This window comes from Mobula birostris, chromosome 7 (genome assembly GCF_030028105.1).
Source record: "Mobula birostris isolate sMobBir1 chromosome 7, sMobBir1.hap1, whole genome shotgun sequence".
Classification (NCBI taxonomy): domain Eukaryota; kingdom Metazoa; phylum Chordata; class Chondrichthyes; order Myliobatiformes; family Myliobatidae; genus Mobula; species Mobula birostris.
Window position 1 is genome coordinate 25,203,614 of NC_092376.1, and position 22,365 is coordinate 25,225,978.

The following is a 22,365-nucleotide window of genomic DNA, read 5'->3' on the forward strand; positions in this document are numbered from 1 at the left end:
ATATAACAAACACGATAGAATAAATAAAAGACCGCAGCCAAACAGCGAATGTGCAAAAGACAACAAACTGTACAAATAGAAAAGAGAATAATACCAATAAATATTGAGAACATGAGATGAAGAGGCCTTGAAAGTGAGTCCATAAGCTGTGGAAACAGTTCAGTGTTGGGGCGAGTAAAGTTCAGTGAAGTTATCCCCTCTGGTTCAAGAGCCTGATGGTTGAGGAGTAATAACTGTTCCTGAATCTGATGGTGTAGGTTCTGAAGCTGCTGTACCTTCTTTCTGATGGCAGTGGTGAGAAGAGAGCATGACACACAAAAGGCCGGAGGAACTCAGCAGGGTCAGGCAGCATCTATGGAAAAAAGTACAGTCGACACTTCGGGCTGAGACCCTTTGGCAGGACTGGCCCAAAGTGTCGACTGTACTTTTTTCCATAGATGCTGCCTGGCCTGCAGAGTTCCTCCAGCATTTTGTGCCTGTTGCTTGGATTTCCAGCATCTTCAAATTCTCTCTTGTCTGAGAAGAGAGCAGGACCTTGATGGTACCAGTCCTTGATGATGGAAGCTGCTTTCTTGCAACGTGCCATGTAGATGAGGCCAGTGGTGGGGAGGGCTTTACCTGTGATGGACTAGGCCATATTCACGACATTTTGTAGGATTTTCCATTCAAGGGCATTGATGTTTCCATACTAGGCCATGATGCAACTAGTGTGGTGGAGAGAAACCATAGAAACTACAGCACAGAAACAGGCCTTTTGGCCCTTCTTGGCTGTGCCGAACCATTTTCTGCCTAGTCCCACTGACCTGCACATGGACCATATCCCTCCATACACCTCCCATCCATGTATCTGTCCAATTTATTCTTAAATGTTACAAAAGAACCCGCATTTACCACCTCATCTGGCAGCTCATTCCATACTCCCACCACTCTCTGTGTGAAGAAGCCCCCCCAATGTTCCCTTTAAACTTTTCCCCCCTCACCCTTAACCCATGTCCTCTGGTTTTTTTCTCCCCTTGCCTCAGTGGAAAAAGCCTGCTTGCATTCACTCTATCTATACCCATCATAATTTTATATACCTCTATCAAATCTCCCCTCATTCTTCTACGCTCCAGGGAATAAAGTCCTAACCTATTCAACCTTTCTCTGTAACTGAGTTTCTCAAATCCCGGCAACATCCTTGTAAACCTTCTCTGCACTCTTTCAACCTTATTTATATACTTCCTGTAATTTGGTGACCAAAACTGAACACAATACTCCAGATTCGGCCTCACCAATGCCTTATACAACCTCATCATAACATTCCAGCTCTATACTCAATACTTCGATTAATAAAGGCCAATGTACCAAAAGCTCTCTTTACGACCCTATCTACCTGTGACGACACTTTTAGGGAATTTCGTATCTGTATTCCCAGATCCCTCTGTTCCACTGCACTCCTCAGTGCCTTACCATTAACCCTGTATGTTCTACCTTGGTTTGTCCCTCCAACGTGCAATACCTCACACTTGTCAGTATTAAACTCCATCTGCCATTTTTCAGCCCATTTTTCCAGCTGGTCAAGTCCCTCTGCAGGCTCTGAAAACCTTCCTCACTGTCTACTACACCTCCAATCTTTGTATCATCAGCAAACTTGCTGATCCAATTTACCACATTATCATCCAGATCATTGATATAGATGACAAATAACAATGGACCCAGCACTGATCCCTGTGGCACACCACTAGTCACAGGCCTCCACTCAGAGAAACAATTCTCTACCACCACTCTCTGGCTTCTTCCATCGAGCCAATGTCTAATCCAATTTACCACCTCTCCATGTATACCTAGCAACTGAATTTTCCTAACTAACCTCCCATGCGGGACCTTGTCAAAGGCCTTACTGAAGTCTATGTAGACAATATCCACTGCCTTCCCTTCATCCACTTTCCTGGTAACCTCCTCGAAAAACTCCAACAGATTGGTCAAACATGACCTACCACGCACAAAGCCATGTTGACTCTCCCTAATAAGCCCCTGTCTATCCAAATGCTTGTAGATTCTGTCTCTTAGTACTCCCTCCAATAACTTACCTACTACTGACGTTAAACTCACCAGCCTATAATTTCCCGGATTACTTTTCGATCCTTTTTTAAACAACAGAACAACATGAGCCACTCTCCAATCCTCCGGCACTTCACCCATAGACAGTGACATTTTAAATATTTCTGCCAGGGCCCCCGCAATTTCAACACTAGTCTCCTTCATGGTCCGAGGGAACACCCTGTCAGGTCCTGGGGATTTATCCACTTTAATTTTCCTCAAGACAGCAAGCACCTCCTCCTTTTTAATCTGTACAGTTTCCATGGTCTCACTACTTGATTCCCTCAATTCCATAGATTTCATGCCAGCTTCCTTAGTAAATACAGACACAAAAAACCTATTTAAGATCTCCCCCATTTCCTTTGGTTCCACACAAAGCCGACCACTCTGATCTTCAAGAGGACCAATTTTATCCCTTACAATCCTTTTGTTCTTAATATACTTGTAAAAGCTCTTTGGATTATCCTTCACTTTGACTGCCAAGGCAACCTCATGTCTTCTTTTAGCCCTCCTGATTTCTTTCTTAAGTATTTTCTTGCACTTCTTATACTCCTCAAGCAGCTGATTTACCCCCTGTTTCCTATACATTTCATACAACTCCCTCTTCTTCTTTATCAGAGTTGTAATATCCCTTGAGAACCAAGGTTCCTTATTCCTATTCAATTTGCCTTTAATCCTGACAGGAACATACAAACTCTGCACTCTCAAAATTTCCCCTTTGAAGGCTTCCCACCTACCAATCACATCTATAGAAGTTTGTATATTCACATCTATAGAAGTTTGTCAAAATTTTAAATGTCTTGCCGAATCTTTGCAAACTTCTAATGATATAGAGGTGCTGTCATGTTTTTTTTCGAAATTGCACTTATGTGCTGAGCCCAAGACAAGTCCTCTGACTTTTGTTTGTGATAATAAGCTCAATGTTGACTTTCGTGCATTATGACATTTGAAGACTGAAACAGGATAAAGGCAAGGATATACCATCGTAATTAGCTCAGTTTATTCCTCCCAGGCAGGTTAGTGAAGGTTTACTTGAATCTCATGTTAGGATCAATATTTTCATTGGCTTAGGAAATTTAGAGTAGCACACACAAAATACTGGAGGAACTCAGCAGGTCAGGCAGCATCTATGGAGTTTGAAGTTTTAAGTAAATTTATTATCAAAGTACATATACATTACCATATACAACCCTACATTCATTTCAAGGGCTAAAGACCATAAGACAGAGAATTAGGCCATTCAGCCCATCAAATCTGTTCCTCTATTCCTTCATGACTGAGTTATAATCCTTCTCAATCCTATTCTCCCGCCTTCTCCCTGTAACCTTTGACACACTTACTAATCAAGAACCTATCAGCCTCCATAGAGGGCCGAAGTTTTGGGCCAAGACCCTTATTCCTTTCTACAATGCTGCCTGATTTGCTGAATTCCTCCAGTATTTTGTGTGTGTTACTCTGGATATGCAGCATCTGTTTAGAAAATTCAGACATTTGAGAAACAACTATGATGCAGAATAGACTGCAATAAGATCATTAGAAAAGTCACATGATCAGCTTTTGTACTCTGCTTTGGGCTCTACAGTTAAAGACCAATTGGAACAATAAACATCGAGTTCCCCTGATACTTTGTGTGCTCATAACTAAGTGTCAACAGTGACGCTCATCCCTACAAGCCAGATCAAGAAGAACCCACATGCCATGCCATTATATATTTTAAGGTCAGTTCTTTACAGTAACAATTACTTATGAAATATTGTGATTATTTCACAAGAAATACTACCAAAGTTTTGGAGGAACTCAGCAGGTCAGAGAGCATCCATGGAAAGGAATAAGCAGTCAATGTTTTGGGCCGAGACCCTGCATCAGGACTGGATAGGAACAGAGAAGTGTCTCAGCCCAAAATGGTGACTATTTATTGTTTTCCATGGATGCTGCCTGACCTGCTGAGTTCCTCCAGCATTTTGTGTGCATTATTCTGGATTAGCAGCTTCTATACAATCTCTTATGTTTGTGATTATTTCATAAGAACTTGTATTTCATTATTATGAAATTATAAAATACAGTAACAATTAATTTTGCAATAGCCACGATAAGGTGATGGGTGAACTGAGTCTTTCTGCATCTTTTGTAAGAATCATGAACATATATCCATTTCAGTGCTGCGTAACCCAATATATACTACACAGACCTTCACCTTCGCAGCTTTCTGGAGATCAGAGGCTTGCTGTTCATATGAGTAGCCAGTGGAGATTTCATCCTCTAACAGAGTAACGTCCTCCTGAGGAATTGGCCAGCCCATTCTATCCAGAGCCTGGAGTAATGCCTCCTTATGCTCTCGAAATGAAATTGGTTTATCGCTGCTGAACCTTGTATGAAATATACACAAAGAAGAAATATGAAAAGATAATTTCACTTGCAACAGAAGTCTTCATGCAGCAGCAAACAGTCTGCTGGAGGAGCTCAGTGAGTCGAGCAGCATCTGTGTGAGGAAAGGGATTACTGATATATCTGGCTGAAACCCTGTATCAGGTCTGAGAGTGGCGGGGAGAGATAGACTGCATAAAGAAGAGAAGGGGAGCGATGAGACAAGTTGATTGGTGGATTGATCTTTGTGCAGTTTTTTTGCAAAAAATTTTCTTTCTTACCTATCTCGCTCCTCTTGAGATAATGTTCTCCAGATAATCAAATTCAAACGCCTGGCAGAAGAGAAAAAAACAATAAATTGGAAATGCAGGTATGCTATTATTTTAAAAATTAATCTAAAGTCAGCAAAAGAAACCAGCAAACTGCCTTTTTGCACTTTCAGAAGTCCATTTTGAACAAGCAAACAAAATCCCTTAAACCCTAAATGAAAAATGCAAAACATTGGATGTCGAAATCTGAAATGAGAACTAGGAATGCTGAAATTATTCAGCATGCTGACTGACCTACTGGGCATTTTCTGTTCCTGTCCTGTAACAATAAATTATTTCAAGTAAGTGCGTGCAAGTATTGAGATGTCCCATGAGATGAGTGAGAGACATTTCCAAATGGGCGGGAGGAGAGAGAGCAACGCGCCTGCGCGTGCGCAGCCCTCCGGTGAAAAATGATATCATATCTGTTAAATAGGGGCCGTGGACAATTCTGAGTTGATGGAGAATGGACGTGAAAGCACAGAGGAACAACTGGAGAAATTTCTGAAACTTTCGTTCGCTGCTGTCATTACTGCATAGTCGGGAATTTTTCGGAGGGTAGGCCTCAAAATCCCCGGCCTTGCCTGCTTTTGGCGACCCAGAAGGAAGTCGAATCATTCAGACAGAGATGGCGCTCAGTACTCGGTGTCGGAGAGCTGATCAGAGCTCGAAGTTTTCGGATGACTCAGAGTCGGATTGTGGTCGGCATGGCAGGGAGAGTTTTTCTTCCTTCACCCGTCTGCGTGAGATGTGGGACATTTGAGAGACTTTGAACTTTACTGTGCTCATGGACTTCTTCATCAAGTTATGGTATTGTTGCACTGTTGTAACTATATGTTATAATTATGTGGTTTTGTCAGTTTTTTCAGTCTTGGTCTGTCCTGTGTTTTGTGATATCACACCGGAGGAAATATTGTATCATTTCTTAATGCATACATTACTAAATGACAATAAAAGAGGACTATGTGTCTTCATAATCTAAATCACTAACACAATCACAAACTAAACATTTGGGACATCAGCACAAACTGCCAGTTTGTATAGTTTACTTGGATTTCCAGAAGCATTTGATAAGAGGCCAGTTAGATTGACCATAAAAACATAAAACACAGGAGCAGAAATAGACAACTAGGCTCTGCCTTTCCATCATGGCTGATTTATTATCCCTCTCAACCCCATTCCTCTGCCTTCTCTTCATAAACTTGGAGTGCAGTGTGGGGAAAATGAGTTATTTAAAAAATAAACAGATTTATAATAATGAGTCTGAAAACTATTGTTAGGCAAACAGATTGGCTATATAAAAGAAAAGGATAGCGTGATTGCACAACAGCATGTGAGGTTCACAGAATTGGAAGGCAAGTAAAATGATTGTTACTTTATCACAGACCGGCAAAAAAAAAGCATAAGAAAAAGACTCAGAGAAAGCAATAAGATTCCATATTCTCAAATCATCAAATTATAAAGCAAGGTAAGAGTAGGTAAAGCAACACACATCAAAGTTGCTGGTGAACGCAGCAGGCCAGGCAGCATCTTTAGGAAGAGGTACCTAGAGATGCTGCCTGGCCTGCTGCGTTCACCAGCAACTTTGATGTGTGTTGCTTGAATTTCCAGCATCTGCAGAATTCCTGTTGTTTAAGAGTAGCTAAATCTATTTTTTTTTAAAATTTAGAGATAAAACACATCAACAGGCCCTTCTGGCCCAATAAGCCTGCAAGGCCCAATTACACCCATGTGCCCAATTAACCTACTAACCTGTATATCTTTGGAATAGGGGAGAAAACCAGAGCACCCAGGGGAAACCCATGCAGTCACAGGGAAAACACAACAACTCCTCACAGCCAGTGGCAGGAATTGAACCCGGGTCTCTGGCACTCTAATAGCATTACTCCAGCTGCTACATCACCATGCCAACCACTTTTACAACAACTTTTTAAATGAATGAACCAGGAATATAAATATATAAATTTATTTTGAGTAAATAAAATGAATAGAGAAAATAACAAGAAGATTATAGGTAAAGCAAGAACTCTTTGCACTCAAACCTATCTCGCTGTATTGAAGAGCACTTTCCCACTAAGGATTTTGGATGGCTGCTGTTGCTAACGTACTCAACAAGCATCAATCACTGGTTCAATATAGTATAGATGAATGACAGAAAGGAGAACAGTGAACTGCAGTAGCCGAACAGTCCGGCCTGGATTTCTCTCGTTGCTGATTAAGAGATACATTAACACGACAGTATGCAGGCAAGTACATCCGATGCAGTATCCACTTACTTTTCATAAGTCTGGATAGTTTGGCGAAGCCTCACTTTGTAGTCTTTCAGGTTCACAGCCAACGGATTAATAAGTGTAATTTGCTTCTTGCTGCTGCTGCTGACGTGAGCTAAAGGCAGCACCTGAAATAAATTAGGAATAATATCTCACTGTGACATACCCAAAGTATAATTGTCATTTTTGACAAAATATCCACAGTAAAAATTGGTGAATAAGCCTTCAGGACAATACAGGCAGCAGGGTTTTGGATAAATACAAGAAGAGATTCTGCAGATGCTGGAAATCTAGATTAACACACATAAAATGCTGGAGGAACTCAGCAGGTCGGGCATCATCCATGGAGAGGGATAAAGGGGCAACATTTTGGGCCAAGAACCTTCATCAGTCAGCAGTTAGAGAAGAAAAAAAATCCAGACCTTGCAGAAGACCGGACCGAAGTGTTCAAAAAGAATAGTGGGACAGGAGACAGGAGAAGGGGTCAGCAGTGCGTGGTGGGAAATTCTTGCTGAGGAAATGGGCTCAAAGATGGAGGCAATGGAAGAACAGATGAAGGGCCCTGATGAAAGGTCTCAGCCTGAAACTTCAGATCTTTATTCCTCCCTAGCGTTTTGGATGAACTGAAGCTTGAGAAATACAGGGCAACCAGCTGGGATAGCACATTAATAGCTACACTTTAGATTGTAAAGGCTTGGATGAGGGTTCCTGCAGCAGCTGAATTAACAGAGAGAGAGAAGTTCTTTGTGATGAGATTTCACAGCACCCAATATTATTTATCTAATATATCTGTCGAATCCAAGTACCTGTTAATCCAAGGAACAGCCCCAAAAATGGGATCCATTAACTTCTTTTAACTACCTCTTCACCTGTCAGAAATACTAGGTTAAACACTAAGGACACAAGAGATTCTGCAGATGCTGGAAATCTTGACCAACACTCACAAAATGCTGGAGGAACTCAGTAGGTCAGCCAGCATCTATGGAGGGGAATAAACAATCAACGTTTCAGGCCAAGACCTTACTCAGTCCTGATGAAGGGTTTTGGCCCAAGACATTGGCTGTTTATTTCCTTCGATAGATGTTTAATAGCTTAAACAGTACCCAATTTTTGCAATCATAAGACATAGGAGCAGAATTCGGCTATTTGGCCCATCAAGTCTGCTCCGCCATTTCATCTTGGCTGATCCATTTCCCTGTCAGTCCCAATCTCCTACCTTATCCCCGTATCCCTTCATGTCCTGACTAATCAAGTATCTATCAACCTCTGCTTTAAATATACCAATGACTTGGCCTCCACGGCCACCTGTGGTGACAAATTCCACAGATTCACCACTCTCTGGCTAAAGAAATTCCTCACTGGGTGTGAGGAATTAGTATGTGCTGACGTCTGAAAAGAAAATGAGAAATTCACAAGGAAACATTCTCCCATATATTCAGACCCCATGAATAAGACAAAGTTGAGCTCTCACCTCATCAAAGACTTTGGATACAATATACTTGTCCAAGACTGGGACATACTTTGCAGTCTGAGGGACAGCAGTTGGTGCAAGAGCATCCATTATTGTGAGTCGCTTGGCAATCAGGCTATTTGTCTTAAGCCACTGAGTGGAAGAAACATCCAGAGAGCTAAAATAATTGATAAAGAATGTTTCATGAAATGATAGCTTCAAAATGCATTTACTGTCATAAAAATAAGCATCAGGTAGAACTCAGCTTCATGCAAGTGCACATGTCCTTCATTTGCTAACAACGTATTATTTTGCTAGCAATCGCTTTTTGTCAGTGGTGTACAATGGATACAAAAAAGCATCTAGGTAGTTGCACACACTCTCTCTGAAGTACACTCAGTTACTACAAATATCTAATCAGCCAATCATGTGGCAGCAACTCAATGCATAAAAGCATGCAGACATTGTCTAGGGGTTCAGTTGTTGTTCAGACCCAACTTCAGAATGGGGAAGAAATGTGATCTTAGTGACCTTGACCATGGAATGATCGTCGGTGCCAGACGGGGTGGTTTGAGTATCTTGGAAACTGCTGATCCGGGATTTCAAGAACAACAGTCTCTCGAGTTTACAGAGAATGGCTTCAGTTCTGTGGGCAAAAGTGCCTTGTTAATGAGAAAGATCCGAAGAGAATGGCCAGAAAGGTTCAAGTTGACAGGAAGATGACAGTAACTCAACTAACCGCTCGTTACAACATTGGTGTGCAGAAGAGCACCTCTGAATCCACAACGTGTCGAACCTAGTAGTAGATGGGCTACAGTAGCAGAAGAAAATGAATATACATTTAGTAGATCCAGGAAGTATCCAATGGAGTGGCCACTGAGTGTATGCACACATATGAGTATTTCAGATCTTAATTATTTCTTCTTTATTTTTAATTTATGACATAATAACATATAATATCTCTCGTTCTCAAACTCACTCAGAACAAATATTGACAAAATACTTTCCACTTAAGTGACAGCTTTGACTGCTGTTGATCCGGGGGTGGGGGGGGGGGGGGCGTGCAGACTGTCACCGGCTCTGGAAGCTGCCCTATCAATGCAGCCAGCCACTTCAACAGGGAGTGGTGCTGCCCCCCCTTCCTGCCTCCTTTGGCCTTGCCCATGGACCAGGAGCCAGGCAGAAACGACACAGTCCAGTGCACAGATCACCAGCAATCTTCTGGCAGCAGAAAGTCTCTCCCAGTCTACAACCAGAAACCAAAAGGTGCATTTTTAAAGAAATAAACCTAGATTTAAAAGTAAAGAAAAAGGATTTGAACTCATTGATTATTAATACAAAGTTATGACTTGCAGTTGAGAAACATAAACACAGCATTAAAAACAGCACTAAAGGACATACACTCAGTAGCAACTTTATTAAACACCTCCTGTGCCTAATATGGTGGCCACTGAGTATTTGTGTATGTTCATGGTCTTCTGCTGCTGCAGAACATCCACTTCAAGGTTTGACGTGTTGTGCATTCAGAGATGCTCTTCTGCACTCCACTGTTGTAACAAATGGTTACTTGAGTTACTGTCACCATCCTGTCAGTTTGAACCAGTCTGGCCATTTTCCTCTGACCTCTCTCATTAAGAAGGCATTTTGCCCACAGAATTGCTGCTCACTGGATTTTTTTTTTGCTTTTCACACCATTCTCTGTAAACCCTAGAGACTGTTGTGAATGAAAATCCCAGGAGATCAGCAGTTTCTGAGATACCCAAACCACCCTGTCTGGCACCAACAATCATTCAACAGTCAAAGTCACTTAGATCACATTTTTCCCTATTAACAACTGAACCCCTTGACCACGTCTGCATGCTTTTATGCATTGAGTTGCTGCCACAAGATTGACTGAATAGATATTTGCCTTAGTGGACAGGTATACAGGTTTACCTAATAAAATGGTCACTGAGTGCAGAAGCAGGAACAGATCATTCGGCTACTCACACCTTTCAGTATGGTCACAGTTGTGCAATTACCACCTTCACTTGTCCCAGTGTTTTACATTGAAAAAAGTTGTCTGCTGATTAATTGAAGGTAAGAACTATTTCCCACTGAAAGTCAAATTATGTCACACACTTGGTGATACTGAGTGTGTAATGCTTACCATTCCGTCCACTGAGATAGTGATACATTTAACATACTTTTACAGTGTTCAGATATAATTGACATAAAAAATAACTTCTGCAATTAAAAAAAAGCATTGGAAGAATTATTCTATGGCATTTTGCCTGCCATATTATTAATTTTCACTTACTTTACAACTTGCCTTCCTGGCTCTATAGGTGGAGTTTCTGATTTACTAAGGCCTGTGAGGGAAAGCATGAGAAGTCTTAAAGATGAAGATATCAATGATCATTTTCAATTACATTCAGCGTCACGTTTAATTTGAAAAATCTAATGTGCAAAATTTACAAAAATAAAGTACAAGTTATATTCCTGGAAATGCTTCCTCAGTCAGAGAAAAAAAACGTGTTTATTGCGGAGGCTACATCTACTTAATGTAAGTCGAATTTCGGAAGCCTAAGTAGAACACAAAGCCACAGATATACGGAGTGTGTTTAGCATTATTGATCATGAATGAATTTACAGTTATTTTAGCACTAAACACTCAGATTTTGAGTGTCCCTTTAGCATATTGATTAGTGCAATCGCTTTACAGTGCCAGCGATAACCGACTGAGGTTCGACTACAGCCGCTTTCTGTCAGGAGTTTGTACGATCTCCCCAGGCCCATGAGGGTTTCTATCGGATGCTCTGCTTTCCTCCCACATTCCAAAGATGCATGGTTAGAGTTATTGCGCTGTTGGCATGTTATGTTGGCACCAGAAGTTTGGCGACACTTGTGGGCTGCTCCCAGCACATCCTCAGACTGCGTGGGTCATTTACGCAAAAACAACAAAAACAAAAACAACTGTATGTTTCGAGGTATATGTGACAGATAAGGCTAATCCTTAAGCTCTTGAATGTCCTCAGCTCCCAGTAAGTGGCAACACAAATGTATAGGGTAAAGAAGGTGTACGGCATGCTGGTGGGGCATTGCCTATAAACATTGGGAAGTCATGTTGTAGACGTATATAATTTTCAGTAGGCCACATTTGGAGTATTTTGTGCAGTTCTGGTCACCAGGATATGGAGGCTTTGCACGGAGAGCAGAAGTTGTGACCAGCGTGTTGCCTGGATTGAAGAGTATTGACCATAAGAAGGGGATGGACACACTTAGACTTTTCTTCTAGGAGGAGATAAAATTTTGAGGAGTGTAGACAGAGCAGACAGTCCTTATCCCCAGGCGGAATTGTCAGAACTAAAGGGCATAGGGTTAAGGTGAGAGGGGGCAGTTTCAAGAAGAATTGTGAGGTAATTCTTTCTTTATATGGAGTCGTGGGTGCCCGGAACATGCTCCCAGGGAAGTGGTTGAAACAGATATATAAAATAAGCAGTATTTAAGAGGAATTTCATGAAGATTATGAACAAGTAGGGAACTGAAGCATGCAGACCACGCAGGGGGGGATTTGTTTAATTTGGCCTCATGCTCAGTGGGCTGAAGGGCCCATTCTTGTGCCGTATGCTTTTCAGAATGGACTGAAACCTGCCCCATAAACTGCAGCCGTATGCTCCATTTCAAAGCGCATCACCCAAACAGGGCACAAGCCAAGAGGAAACTCTAACAAAGCTGCACTACGGTATAACCAGACCACAACTTGATCTGGCTGCCAAGAAACAAAGGAAATGCTCAGTCACTGGAGAGAGCGTGAAGAAGAATTCCAACAAGAGTCACTTGCTACCGCTTGGTGAAAAACCATAAATTAACCTTGTGCTGCTCACACTTTTCCAACAAGTTCTTTTTTAAAAAAAAAATTGGTTATTCCTGGTGCACAGCCTCACTCATCAAGAAAATGCATCTGAAATGTGGATTTATGTGGGTGAGCATTAGTCGAACATTACATCAGAGTCATGCACTGTTTGTGTGTGTCCCTTTCATTCACTCCCCAACAAATAATTCTCTCTACCTCTATATACTGTATGGCAGCTTCTTAGCTGGTCTACTATGCTCCTGAGTTGAACTGAGGGCAAAAAAAATATTTGCAATTGAGCAATAATTTGGTGGGGATGTGTCCGAGGTGAGTTTTTTTACACAGAGAGCGGTGGGTGTGTGGGAAGCACTGCTGGGGTGGTGGTAATGGCAGATATCTAAGAAACTCATAGCTAGGCACATGGATGACAGAAAAATGGAGGGCCATGTAAGAGGGAAGGGTTAGATTGATGTTGGAGTAGGTTAAAAGGTTGGCACAACTTCATGGGTTGTCCTCTTAACCTACTCTAATATCGATCTAACCCTTCTATGTTTGATGATTTAACTTCTGATGGAAAACCTAGTTCTTTAACTTACCATTCAGGACCTTCAATTCCTTGTTATAATTATTCATGAACAGCTCCTTGTTTTCTGGAAGCATCCATCCATCCAGCAAACTCTCATCGACTTTAACACCATTACTTAAACTCCTAAGTAGGCTAGAATTTGTGTGTGCTATGAAGAAACCACAATGATATTGCGTTACTGTCATTGCACAGATATGCTAAATAACCACATTCAGGACGACAGATCGAAAGGTTGTGCTCTGGGGGTTAGGTTAATAAAGATGGGGAAGAGTCTTGTGTGGAGGATACAGATGGCAATGAATGGTTTCTATTCAGTAAGTTGAATATAATTGGATAGCCTCTCGTTGAAGTGTGATAAATATAAATGATCGTTGCTCAAGAAAGTAGAATTATCACAGGTTAACAAAGGTCTAAACATTTAGCAACATTGCTTTTCCTTTGCATTGAGTTACCAACAACAAATCTGGACTAATATATCTTTGGCTATTAATTAATCTCAACATTGAAATATATCTTCTACTATTAATTTAACTTCAGAATCAGAATCAGATTTAATATCATCGGCATATGTTGTGAAATTTGTTGTCTTTGTGGCTGCAGTACAATGCAATTCACAATAATAGAAAAAACATTAATTGCAATATATATATATATATATATACACGTGCACATTCAATGAATCTCAATATTCAAATGTACATACTTTCTTAAAAATGTAAGGATTTAGATTCATTATAATTCTGAAAGAAGAATAATAATGTCTCCAATGAATCGTCCCTGTCACTACAATGCATGAAGAGACAAATCATTATTTGGTGATCTAACCAGTCGTAAGTGAAATGGACACTGCAATTCCACTGAACTGAAGAATTATGCCTCACCTGCAAGCAGGACTTTTTTCTTCTGAAGCTCCTTTGATTCCTTGGCAGTATTTAAACTGTGGACATGGTATCTGCCCCAGTGGTTTCTGTGTGTGGTAGGAATCCAATCCAAAGCTGAACTGGGTCTCAAAGGGCTCCTGGTATCTAAGGAATGGACCTGAGCTGTGTTGTTGCTCCAGGCTGGCCTCTTAATTGGAATATCAATAGCAACACTGCAGTAAAGCAAATAAAGCTATTTGTAAAATATGTTTTTAAGTACAGAAAAAAATTAGATGCTGTTATGAAGAGAATAATGCTGATTGGCAGGTTAGCTAAAATTTGTCATAGTCATAGTCATAGTCATACTTTATTAATCCCGGTGGAAATTAGAAAATATAAGGCATATTAACCTGATGTGCAAGCGCATTCCTTTGGTAAATATTAATTACTTCAGCAAGATATCTGTATAAACACAGCACTAAGTTGCACTACTCTTTGAAAGCAGTTCTTTTATTGCCTGGATTTTAAAGGTGTTATTCCCAATTCTGAAGAGCTTTGAGGTTAATGGCTCCAATTGATTCTACAAAGGGCTTACAAAACAGAAAGAGAACAAACTTGTGTTTACATTATCCCCTTCATAACTTCAAAATGTTCCAAATTATTTTAGCAATTCTAAACAGGCTTAAAAAACATAAAAGTATAAGAGATAAGCACGGGAGTAGGTCAACACTCAGAAATCTATCATGGCATAGGAATAAATAGTCAACGTTTCAGGCCAAGACCCTTCATTGGGGTCCTAATGAATGTTCTTGGCCCGAAACATTAACTGCTTATTCCTTTCCATAAATGCTGCCTGACCTGCTGAGTTCCTCCAGCATTTTGTGTGTGTTACTCTGGATTTCCAGCATCTGCAGAATCTCTTGTGCTTGTGAAATCTAACACCCTCTATTTTGAATAAACTCACTGAGCCTTCCATTGTCGAAAATTCCTAAAATTCACTGTCCTCTGAGAGAAAAAGTTACTCCCCCTTCCAAACCTAAATGTCCTAACCCCTTATTCCAACACTGTGATCTCTGATCCTAGATTTCTCAGCCAATGGAAATATCATTGAAGCATCCAGCAAGTTGAACCTTTAGTGTGTTTCAATGAGATCTCATAATATTCTTCTAAACTGTAGGGAATACTATCCCAGTCAAATCAATCACTCCACAAACTGCAAATTCCCCAAGCCTGGAACCAATCTTGTATTTTTCCACTGCTCTCAATCTATGGCAAAACTGCTTTTTCTTGAGTAGCAAATCAAAACTATATGCAGTACTCTGGATGTGGCCTCAACAAGGTCCCGTGCAATAAGACTTGCCTGATCAATGGAATGGGATTCTTTAGATGCACAGTATGCGGCTCGATGTCTCAACAAAAAAAAGTAAAAATCATTTCCCTCCTTGCTTTTGGAGCAGAGCTTGAACATATGCCCAGTCTCCTCACTAACAAGAATACAGCAACTTAGATAATGACTTACAGAATAACACAAACAAAAATGCTGGAGGAACTCAGAAGGCCAAGCAGCATCTATGGAAAAAAGTACAGTTGACGTTTCGGGCCGAAACCCTTCGGCAGGACAGGAAAAAACAGATGAAAGTGGGGGAGGGGAGGGAGAAACACAAGGTGAAAGGTGAAACCGGGGGGGGGGGGAGGGGTGAAGTAAAGTGCTGGGAAGCTGATTGGTGAAAGAGATACAGGGCTGGAGAAGGGGGAATCTGATAGGAGAGGACAGAAGGCCATGGAAGAAAGGGAAGGGGGAGAAGCACCAGAGGGAGGCAATGGGCTGGTAAGGAGATAAGATGAGCGAGAGAAATGGGAATGGAGAATGATAAAGGAGAGTGGGGAGTGGTGCATTACTGGAAGTTCGAGAAATCGATGTTCTTGCCATCAGATTGTAGGCTACCCAGACAGAACATAACGTGTTGCTCCTCCAACCTGAGTGTGGCCTCATTGCAACAGTAGAGGAGGCCATGGACTGACTTGCAGAATGGGAATGCGAAATGGAATTAAAATGGGTGGTCACTGGGAGATCCCACTTTCTCTGGTGGACACCAATCTGGTCTCCCAATCTGCACTGGGTCTCACCAATATACAGGAAGCCACACTGGGAGCACCGGATGCAGTAGATGACCCCAACAGACTTACAGGTGAAGTGTTGCTCCACCTGGAAGAATTGTTTAGGGCCCTGAATGGTAGTGAGGGAGGAGGTGTAGGGGCAGGTGTAGCACTTGTTCCACTTGCAAGGATAAGTGCCATGAGGGAGATCAGTGGGGATGGACGAATGGACAAGAAAGTCGTGTAGGGAGCGATCCCTGCAGAAAGCAGAAGTGGGGGAGGGGGTGGAAGGGAAAGATCTGCTTAGTGATGGGATCCCACTGGAGATGGTGGAAGTTACAGACAATTATGTGCTGGATACAGAGGCTGGCAGGGTGGCGGGTGGATGGGACGAGGGCAGACATGCACGAAATAGAAGAGATGTGGTTGAGGGCAGCGTTGCTGGTGGAGGAAGGGAAGCCCCTTTCTTTGAAGAAGGAGGACATCTCCTTAGTTCTGGAATGAAAAGCTTCATCCTGAGAGCAGATGTAGTGGAGATGGAGGAATTGAGAGAAGGGGATGACATTTTTACAAGTAATAGGGTGGAAAGAAGTATAGTCCGGGTAGATGTGAGAGTCAGAGGATTTATAATAGACATCAGTAGATAAGCTGTCTTCAGAGATAGAGACAGAGAGATCGAGATGCCCGGCCTACTGAGCTCCTCCAGCATTTAGTGTGTATTGCTTGGATTTCCAGCATCAGCAGATTTTCTCTTGTTCACATTCACCACTTCTGTAGGCAGCTTGTTCCACATTTCCACCACCCTCTGAGTGAAGAAGATTCCCCCTCATGTTTGCCTTCAACATTTCATATTTCACCTTTAAACCATGAACCTCAGGTTCTAGTCTTCATTGGATCTGTCCTCTGCATGCTTTTTCATTCAAAAATGTATCTGTTTGGATTCGGACATGGCAAAGATATTTAACAGTATGATACAGCGAGGCACTATGTTAAAGCAGACAGGTGACAATACAGTGTTGGGCCACCGGCTCACTTGTCTAATCCTAAATCTAACTCTTTACTTTGGAGAACACGTCAACACCTAAATGCCATGGTAATTCACCATATCAATAACTCTGTTATACTTGTGATATTTTAAAAGATTCTCGGGCTTACAAGAGAAATTATTATCCTTCAGTTGCTTACTTACTGCCCAGTACACCGCTGGCATTTAGGGCAGAAATGAAGGTCCTCCATCTCTGGTGGTGTTCAGGGCTTCCTTCATCAAGTCAGTAGCTTCCTTTCAGTCGCACTACTGTCAGTCATATAAGTCCCGGGTGGAGTCTTGGGAATACTGTCACACTCAGATGCAGAAGGATTCTTCATTGCTGTTTCCGTAAAAATTTTGTTTGACCAGTCAGGGTTGTTAGCCCTGAGCTGAACCCCCAGCCTGGAGGACCAGTGGACCACTTTTAGTCTGGCCTCTGCCCTTTGACCTGTTTGGCATGGGTGACCCTACCAAGAGCCAAAGCATAAGGCCCTGACTCCAGCCAGCACAGCTCTCTGGGTCATTGAAGCACGCAAGCCTCCAAACCCAGTGATAAGGTTGCAGTCCTCTTGGAAATGATGAATTATTTATAGACGTATCCATTTCTAGTCAACACTAAATGCTCCTGTTAGCCTTCCTTGTTTCCTTGTCAACATTCTACTGCTGTTGTTCCAATTTGTCTATGTAAACGTCCCACATAGTGCATTTTTATAAGACAGATTTTGGACCTCACAATTGTCCTTCTTACGATTTTGCATCTTATTGTTAACCTGTAATGCAGTTTCTCTGTAGCTGCTATGCTTTATTCCGCGCTCTACTATTGCGTTACCTTGTTCAACCTCAATGCACTGTGATAATGAATTGGCCTTCAGGAAGAGTAGGGAAGGCAAGGCAAGGTTTCCACAGCTTCTCAGCACATATGACAATAATAAACCAATTCTAAATCATTTGCTTTCAATCCTATGTGACTTACAAAGCAGAAAGTACTTCACCTTAGATAAAGGTATTGATTCACTGTTTTTTAAACTTTAGTTCAGTTTATATGCTATTAATGTTATTGTAGTCTAATTTTTAAAAATCCTTCTCGTCATCTTTCTGCCTATTATCAGTCTCCTGCCCTGTGCCCGAATTCAATATTGCCTGTAGCTGCCTCAGAGCAGGATTTAATTGGCACTGTGCTTTCTCCTCTACATTACTACACTGTTTCTCCTATCCGAGGTCAACCCTAACATCTCAGGAGATGAAGGGTCATGATTAAGGGTCTCAGCCCGAAACATCAACTCATTATTCCTTTCAACTGATGTAGCCTGACCTGCTGAGTCCCTCCAGCATTTTGTGTGCGTTGCTCTGGGCTTCCAGCAGCTGCAAAATCTCCTGTGCTTATGCTCAGGAGGTCCTCCAACATTCCTCCACACCCTTGTCCAGGCTCCATTCCTCCCTCTCTCCACCTCATGCTTGCCTAGAGCTCCAACATACCACGTTCCGGCCAATTGTACAAAACAGATTCCAATAGAGTTAGTGACCTTACCAGGGCCAAACAAGAAAATAAGTTGACTCATAAACACAAGGGATTCTGGAGACGTTGGAATTCTTGAGCAACACACATAAAGTGCTGGGTGAACTCAGCGGGTCAGGCAGCATCTATGGAGGGAGATGAACAGTTGACATTTCGGGCCAAGACCCTTCATCAGGTATCACCCTCCCTGATGAAAGGTGTCGACCTGAAACACTGACTGTTCATTTCCCTCCATAGATGCTGCTTGACCCACTGAGTTCATTCAGCACTTCGTGTGCGTTGAATAAATTGACTGTCTGAAGTAATTTTGGCAGACGATTAATGGCAGGGCAATAATGATAACCACAGAACAGTAAACATTAAATGCCATTGTTACGATGCTGAAAAGATTCAAGCCCAACATAATGAACGTACTTGTTGTTTGGTCTGGATCCTTCACTGTTATGATACCAGTCCAGCATTATGCACTCTGCATGAAGTTTTTCCACCTTCTCCAAATCTTCCTTTCCCTTCTCAATCTCCTTCTTCAGTAGGCAGATATCTTCACTCTGAGGATTTCAAATAAATATATTTACTTTAACAAGCACTGTTGCTGGCTGAAACAAGATTCAAACTCATCAGTAAAATGAACAGTACTAAATTCACAGATTTAAAGATTCAAAGTACATTTGTTATCGAAGTGTGCATACAAAACACAACTCTGAGATTCGTCCCTCCCGCAAGCAGCCACGAAACAAAGAAACACCATGGAACCCGCTCAAGGAGGCATCAAACACCCAACACATTAAAAAAGAACAAATTGCTCCAACAGCAGAAAAAGAGCGAACAACACACAGAATATCAAAGATCAAACCAGGAGTCCAGGAGTATTCAATTTAGTTCAGTTCAGTGCCACGTTGCTAGTCCTCTTTGAGTTCAAAGTTCAAAGTAGATTCATTAGTTACGTAAGTAGTCTATGTCACCAAATACCACCCTGAGATTCATTTTATTGCAGGCATTCACAACAGAAAAATAAATGCAATAGAATTGATGAAAAACTACACATAAAAACTGGCAAGGAACTAATGTGCGAAAGAAGACAAACTGCAAGTACAAAAACAACAAATAATAAATAAATATTAACAACAGGCCACCCCTAATTAATGGACAAAACAAGTTCTGTCATGCACAGGGACAAATATATGTCACACTTTTGAATTTAATATTATGAATGCTTGTTCAGCGCTATCTATTGGTCAGGTGATTCGTAATTTTGTCATTAGCTGAAATTAAATAAATACCTCCTTAAACAGCAATCCTAGGAAATATATCAAAAGATTTAATCCATATACAGTTTGTGTATCCTTTATCCAAAATTCCAAAATCCAAAGGACTCGGAAATCCAGAATTTTTTTGAGCGCTGGCATGATGTCACAAATGGAAAATTCCACAAGGCACTGGGAAGCTTCCCAGACAATGTGCAGCTGTCTGCGCATCACAGGCAGCTCTGAAAAGTGAGCTCACATATGTAATGAACAGAAGTTAATGAAAAATGGAAAAACACTGCATGAAGCAGAAAATGGAGATCTCGACCGTTTATTAAAAGAATGGATTCATCAACGTCAGAGTGAACATATGCCTCAACAATATGCTGATCAAGAAACATGCAAAGATCTATTATCACAACGAACTGAAAATCAAAAATAATTGTGAGTATTCAGCAAGCTGGTTGCAGAAATTTAAGAAAAAGCACAGCATCAGATTTTTTTTTATTTAAAAAATTTTAAAGATAGAGTATCCATCTGCTGATCATTTGCAAATTCATTAATGAGTTTGCAAAGATCGTCACTAATAAAAATCTAACACCAGAACAAGTCTACAATGCTGATTGTTTCTATACCTTACATAAAAACTAAAACAAAGTTAAATACAAATACAACAGGAATTCTGCAGATGCTGGAAATTCAAGTAACACACATCAAAGTTGCTGGTGGACGCAGCAGGCCAGGCAGCATCTGTAGGAAGAGGTACAGTCGACATTTCAGGCCGAGACCCTTCGTCAGGACTAACTGAAGGAAGAGTGAGTAAGGGATTTGAAAGTTGGAGGGGGAGGGGAAGATCCAAAATGATAGGAGAAGACAGGAGGGGGAGGGATGGATACCTATTCTGGTATCTGTCCCCCACTTTTCCTTCGCTACATTAATGACTGCATTGGCGCTGCTTCCTGCACGCATGCAGAACTCGTTGACTTTATTAACTTTGCCTCCAACTTTCACCCTGCCCTCAAGTTTACCTGGTCCATTTCCGACACCTCCCTCCCCTTTCTACATCTTTCTGTCTCTGTCTCTGGAGACAGCTTATCCACTGATGTCTACTATAAGCCTACTGACTCTCACAGCTATCTGGACTATTCCTCTTCTCACCCTGTCTCTTGCAAAAACGCCATCCCCTTCTCGCAATTCCTCCGTCTCCACCGCATCTGCTCTCAGGATGAGGCTTTTCATTCTAGAATGAGGGAGATGTCTTCCTTTTTTAAAGAAAGGGGCTTCCCTTCCTCCACTATCAACTCTGCTCTTAAACGCATCTCCCCCATTTCACGTACATCTGCTCTCACTCCATCCTCTCGCCACCCCACTAGGAATAGGGCTCCCCTGGTCCTCACCTACCACCCCACCAGCCTCCGGGTCCAACATATTATTCTCCGTAACTTCCGCCACCTCCAACAGGATCCCACCACTAAGCACATCTTTCCCTCCCCGCCTCTCTCTGCATTCCGCAGGGATCGCTCCCTACACAACTCCCTTGTCCATTCGTCCCCCCCATCCCTCCCCACTGATCTCCCTCCTGGCACTTATCCGTGTAAGCAGAACAAGTGCTGCACATGCCCTTCCACTTCCTCCCTTACCACCATTCAGGTCCCCAAACAGTCCTTCCAGGTGAGGCAACACTTCACCTGTGAGTCGATTGGGGTGATATACTGCGTCCGGTGCTCCCGATGTGGCCTTTTATATATTGGCGAGACCCGACGCAGACTGGAAGACCGCTTTGCTGAACATCTACGCTCTGTCCGCCAGAGAAAGCAGGATCTCCCAGTGGCCACACATTTTAATTCCACATCCCATTCCCATTCTGACCTGTCCATCCACGGCCTCCTCTACTGTAAAGATGAAGCCACACTCAGGTTGGAGGAACAACACCTTATATTCCGTCCGGGTAGCCTCCAACCTGATGGCATGAACATCGACTTCTCTAACTTCCGCTAAGGCCCCACCTCCCCCTCGTATCCCATCTGTTACTCATTTTTATGTACACATTCTTTCTCTCACTCTCCTTTTTCTCCCTCTGTCCCTCTGAATATACCCCTTGCCCATCCTCTGGGTCCCCCCCCCCCTGTCTTTCTTCCCGGACCTCCTGTCCCATGATCCTCTCGTATCCCCTTTTGCCTATCACCTGTCCAGCTCTTGGCTCCATCCCTCCCCCTCCTGTCTTCTCCTATCATTTTGGATCTCCCCCTCCCCCTCCAACTTTCAAATCCCTTACTCACTCTTCCTTCAGTTAGTCCTGACGAAGGGTCTCGGCCTGAAACGTCGACTGCACCTCTTACTACAGATGCTGCCTGGCCTGCTGCATTCACCAGCAACTTTGATGTGTGTTGCTTAAATACAAATACAGTGGATTGTAAACTTGTAATGAAATCACAGCATTGCAGGTGGAGACTGAAAGCCTGCCATTGTTTGTTGTTGTTCAACCACTGATTCAGGTATTATCCCAATGCTGCTGTGCCGTTTTTGTTACTCTGCACACATTATATTTATTACATTTTCATCATATTGATGGCATGTAATAACTTTTACTGTTAACTATATACGTGTGATGAACAAGTGAAAGACAAAGACTGCTTACCAGTAGCACATACATAAATTCAGAGTCAGAAATTATCCCAAGCCATCTCATTGTATATTCCAAAATCTGAAAAAATCCAAAGCCCAAAACG

General features: G+C 42.0%; 1 protein-coding gene across 9 annotated transcripts in view; it reads right to left on the reverse strand.

The window, feature by feature from the left end:
• Positions 1-22,365, reverse strand: part of LOC140200054 (von Willebrand factor A domain-containing protein 3B-like) — a 233,578-nt gene that overhangs the window by 60,020 nt on the left and 151,193 nt on the right. For 8 of the 9 annotated variants that reach the window (XM_072262739.1, XM_072262746.1, XM_072262738.1 and 5 more), the window contains 8 exons: positions 18,807-18,940; positions 13,774-13,985; positions 12,903-13,040; positions 10,771-10,822; positions 8,493-8,649; positions 7,028-7,149; positions 4,725-4,775; positions 4,268-4,445 (listed from right to left, as the gene is read on the reverse strand). In XM_072262739.1, the coding sequence (XP_072118840.1) occupies positions 4,268-4,445; positions 4,725-4,775; positions 7,028-7,149; positions 8,493-8,649; positions 10,771-10,822; positions 12,903-13,040; positions 13,774-13,985; positions 18,807-18,940 (1,044 nt within the window). The remainder of the gene's footprint in view (positions 1-4,267; positions 4,446-4,724; positions 4,776-7,027; positions 7,150-8,492; positions 8,650-10,770; positions 10,823-12,902; positions 13,041-13,773; positions 13,986-18,806; positions 18,941-22,365) is intronic. The other variant, XM_072262742.1, reaches the window with a different exon arrangement.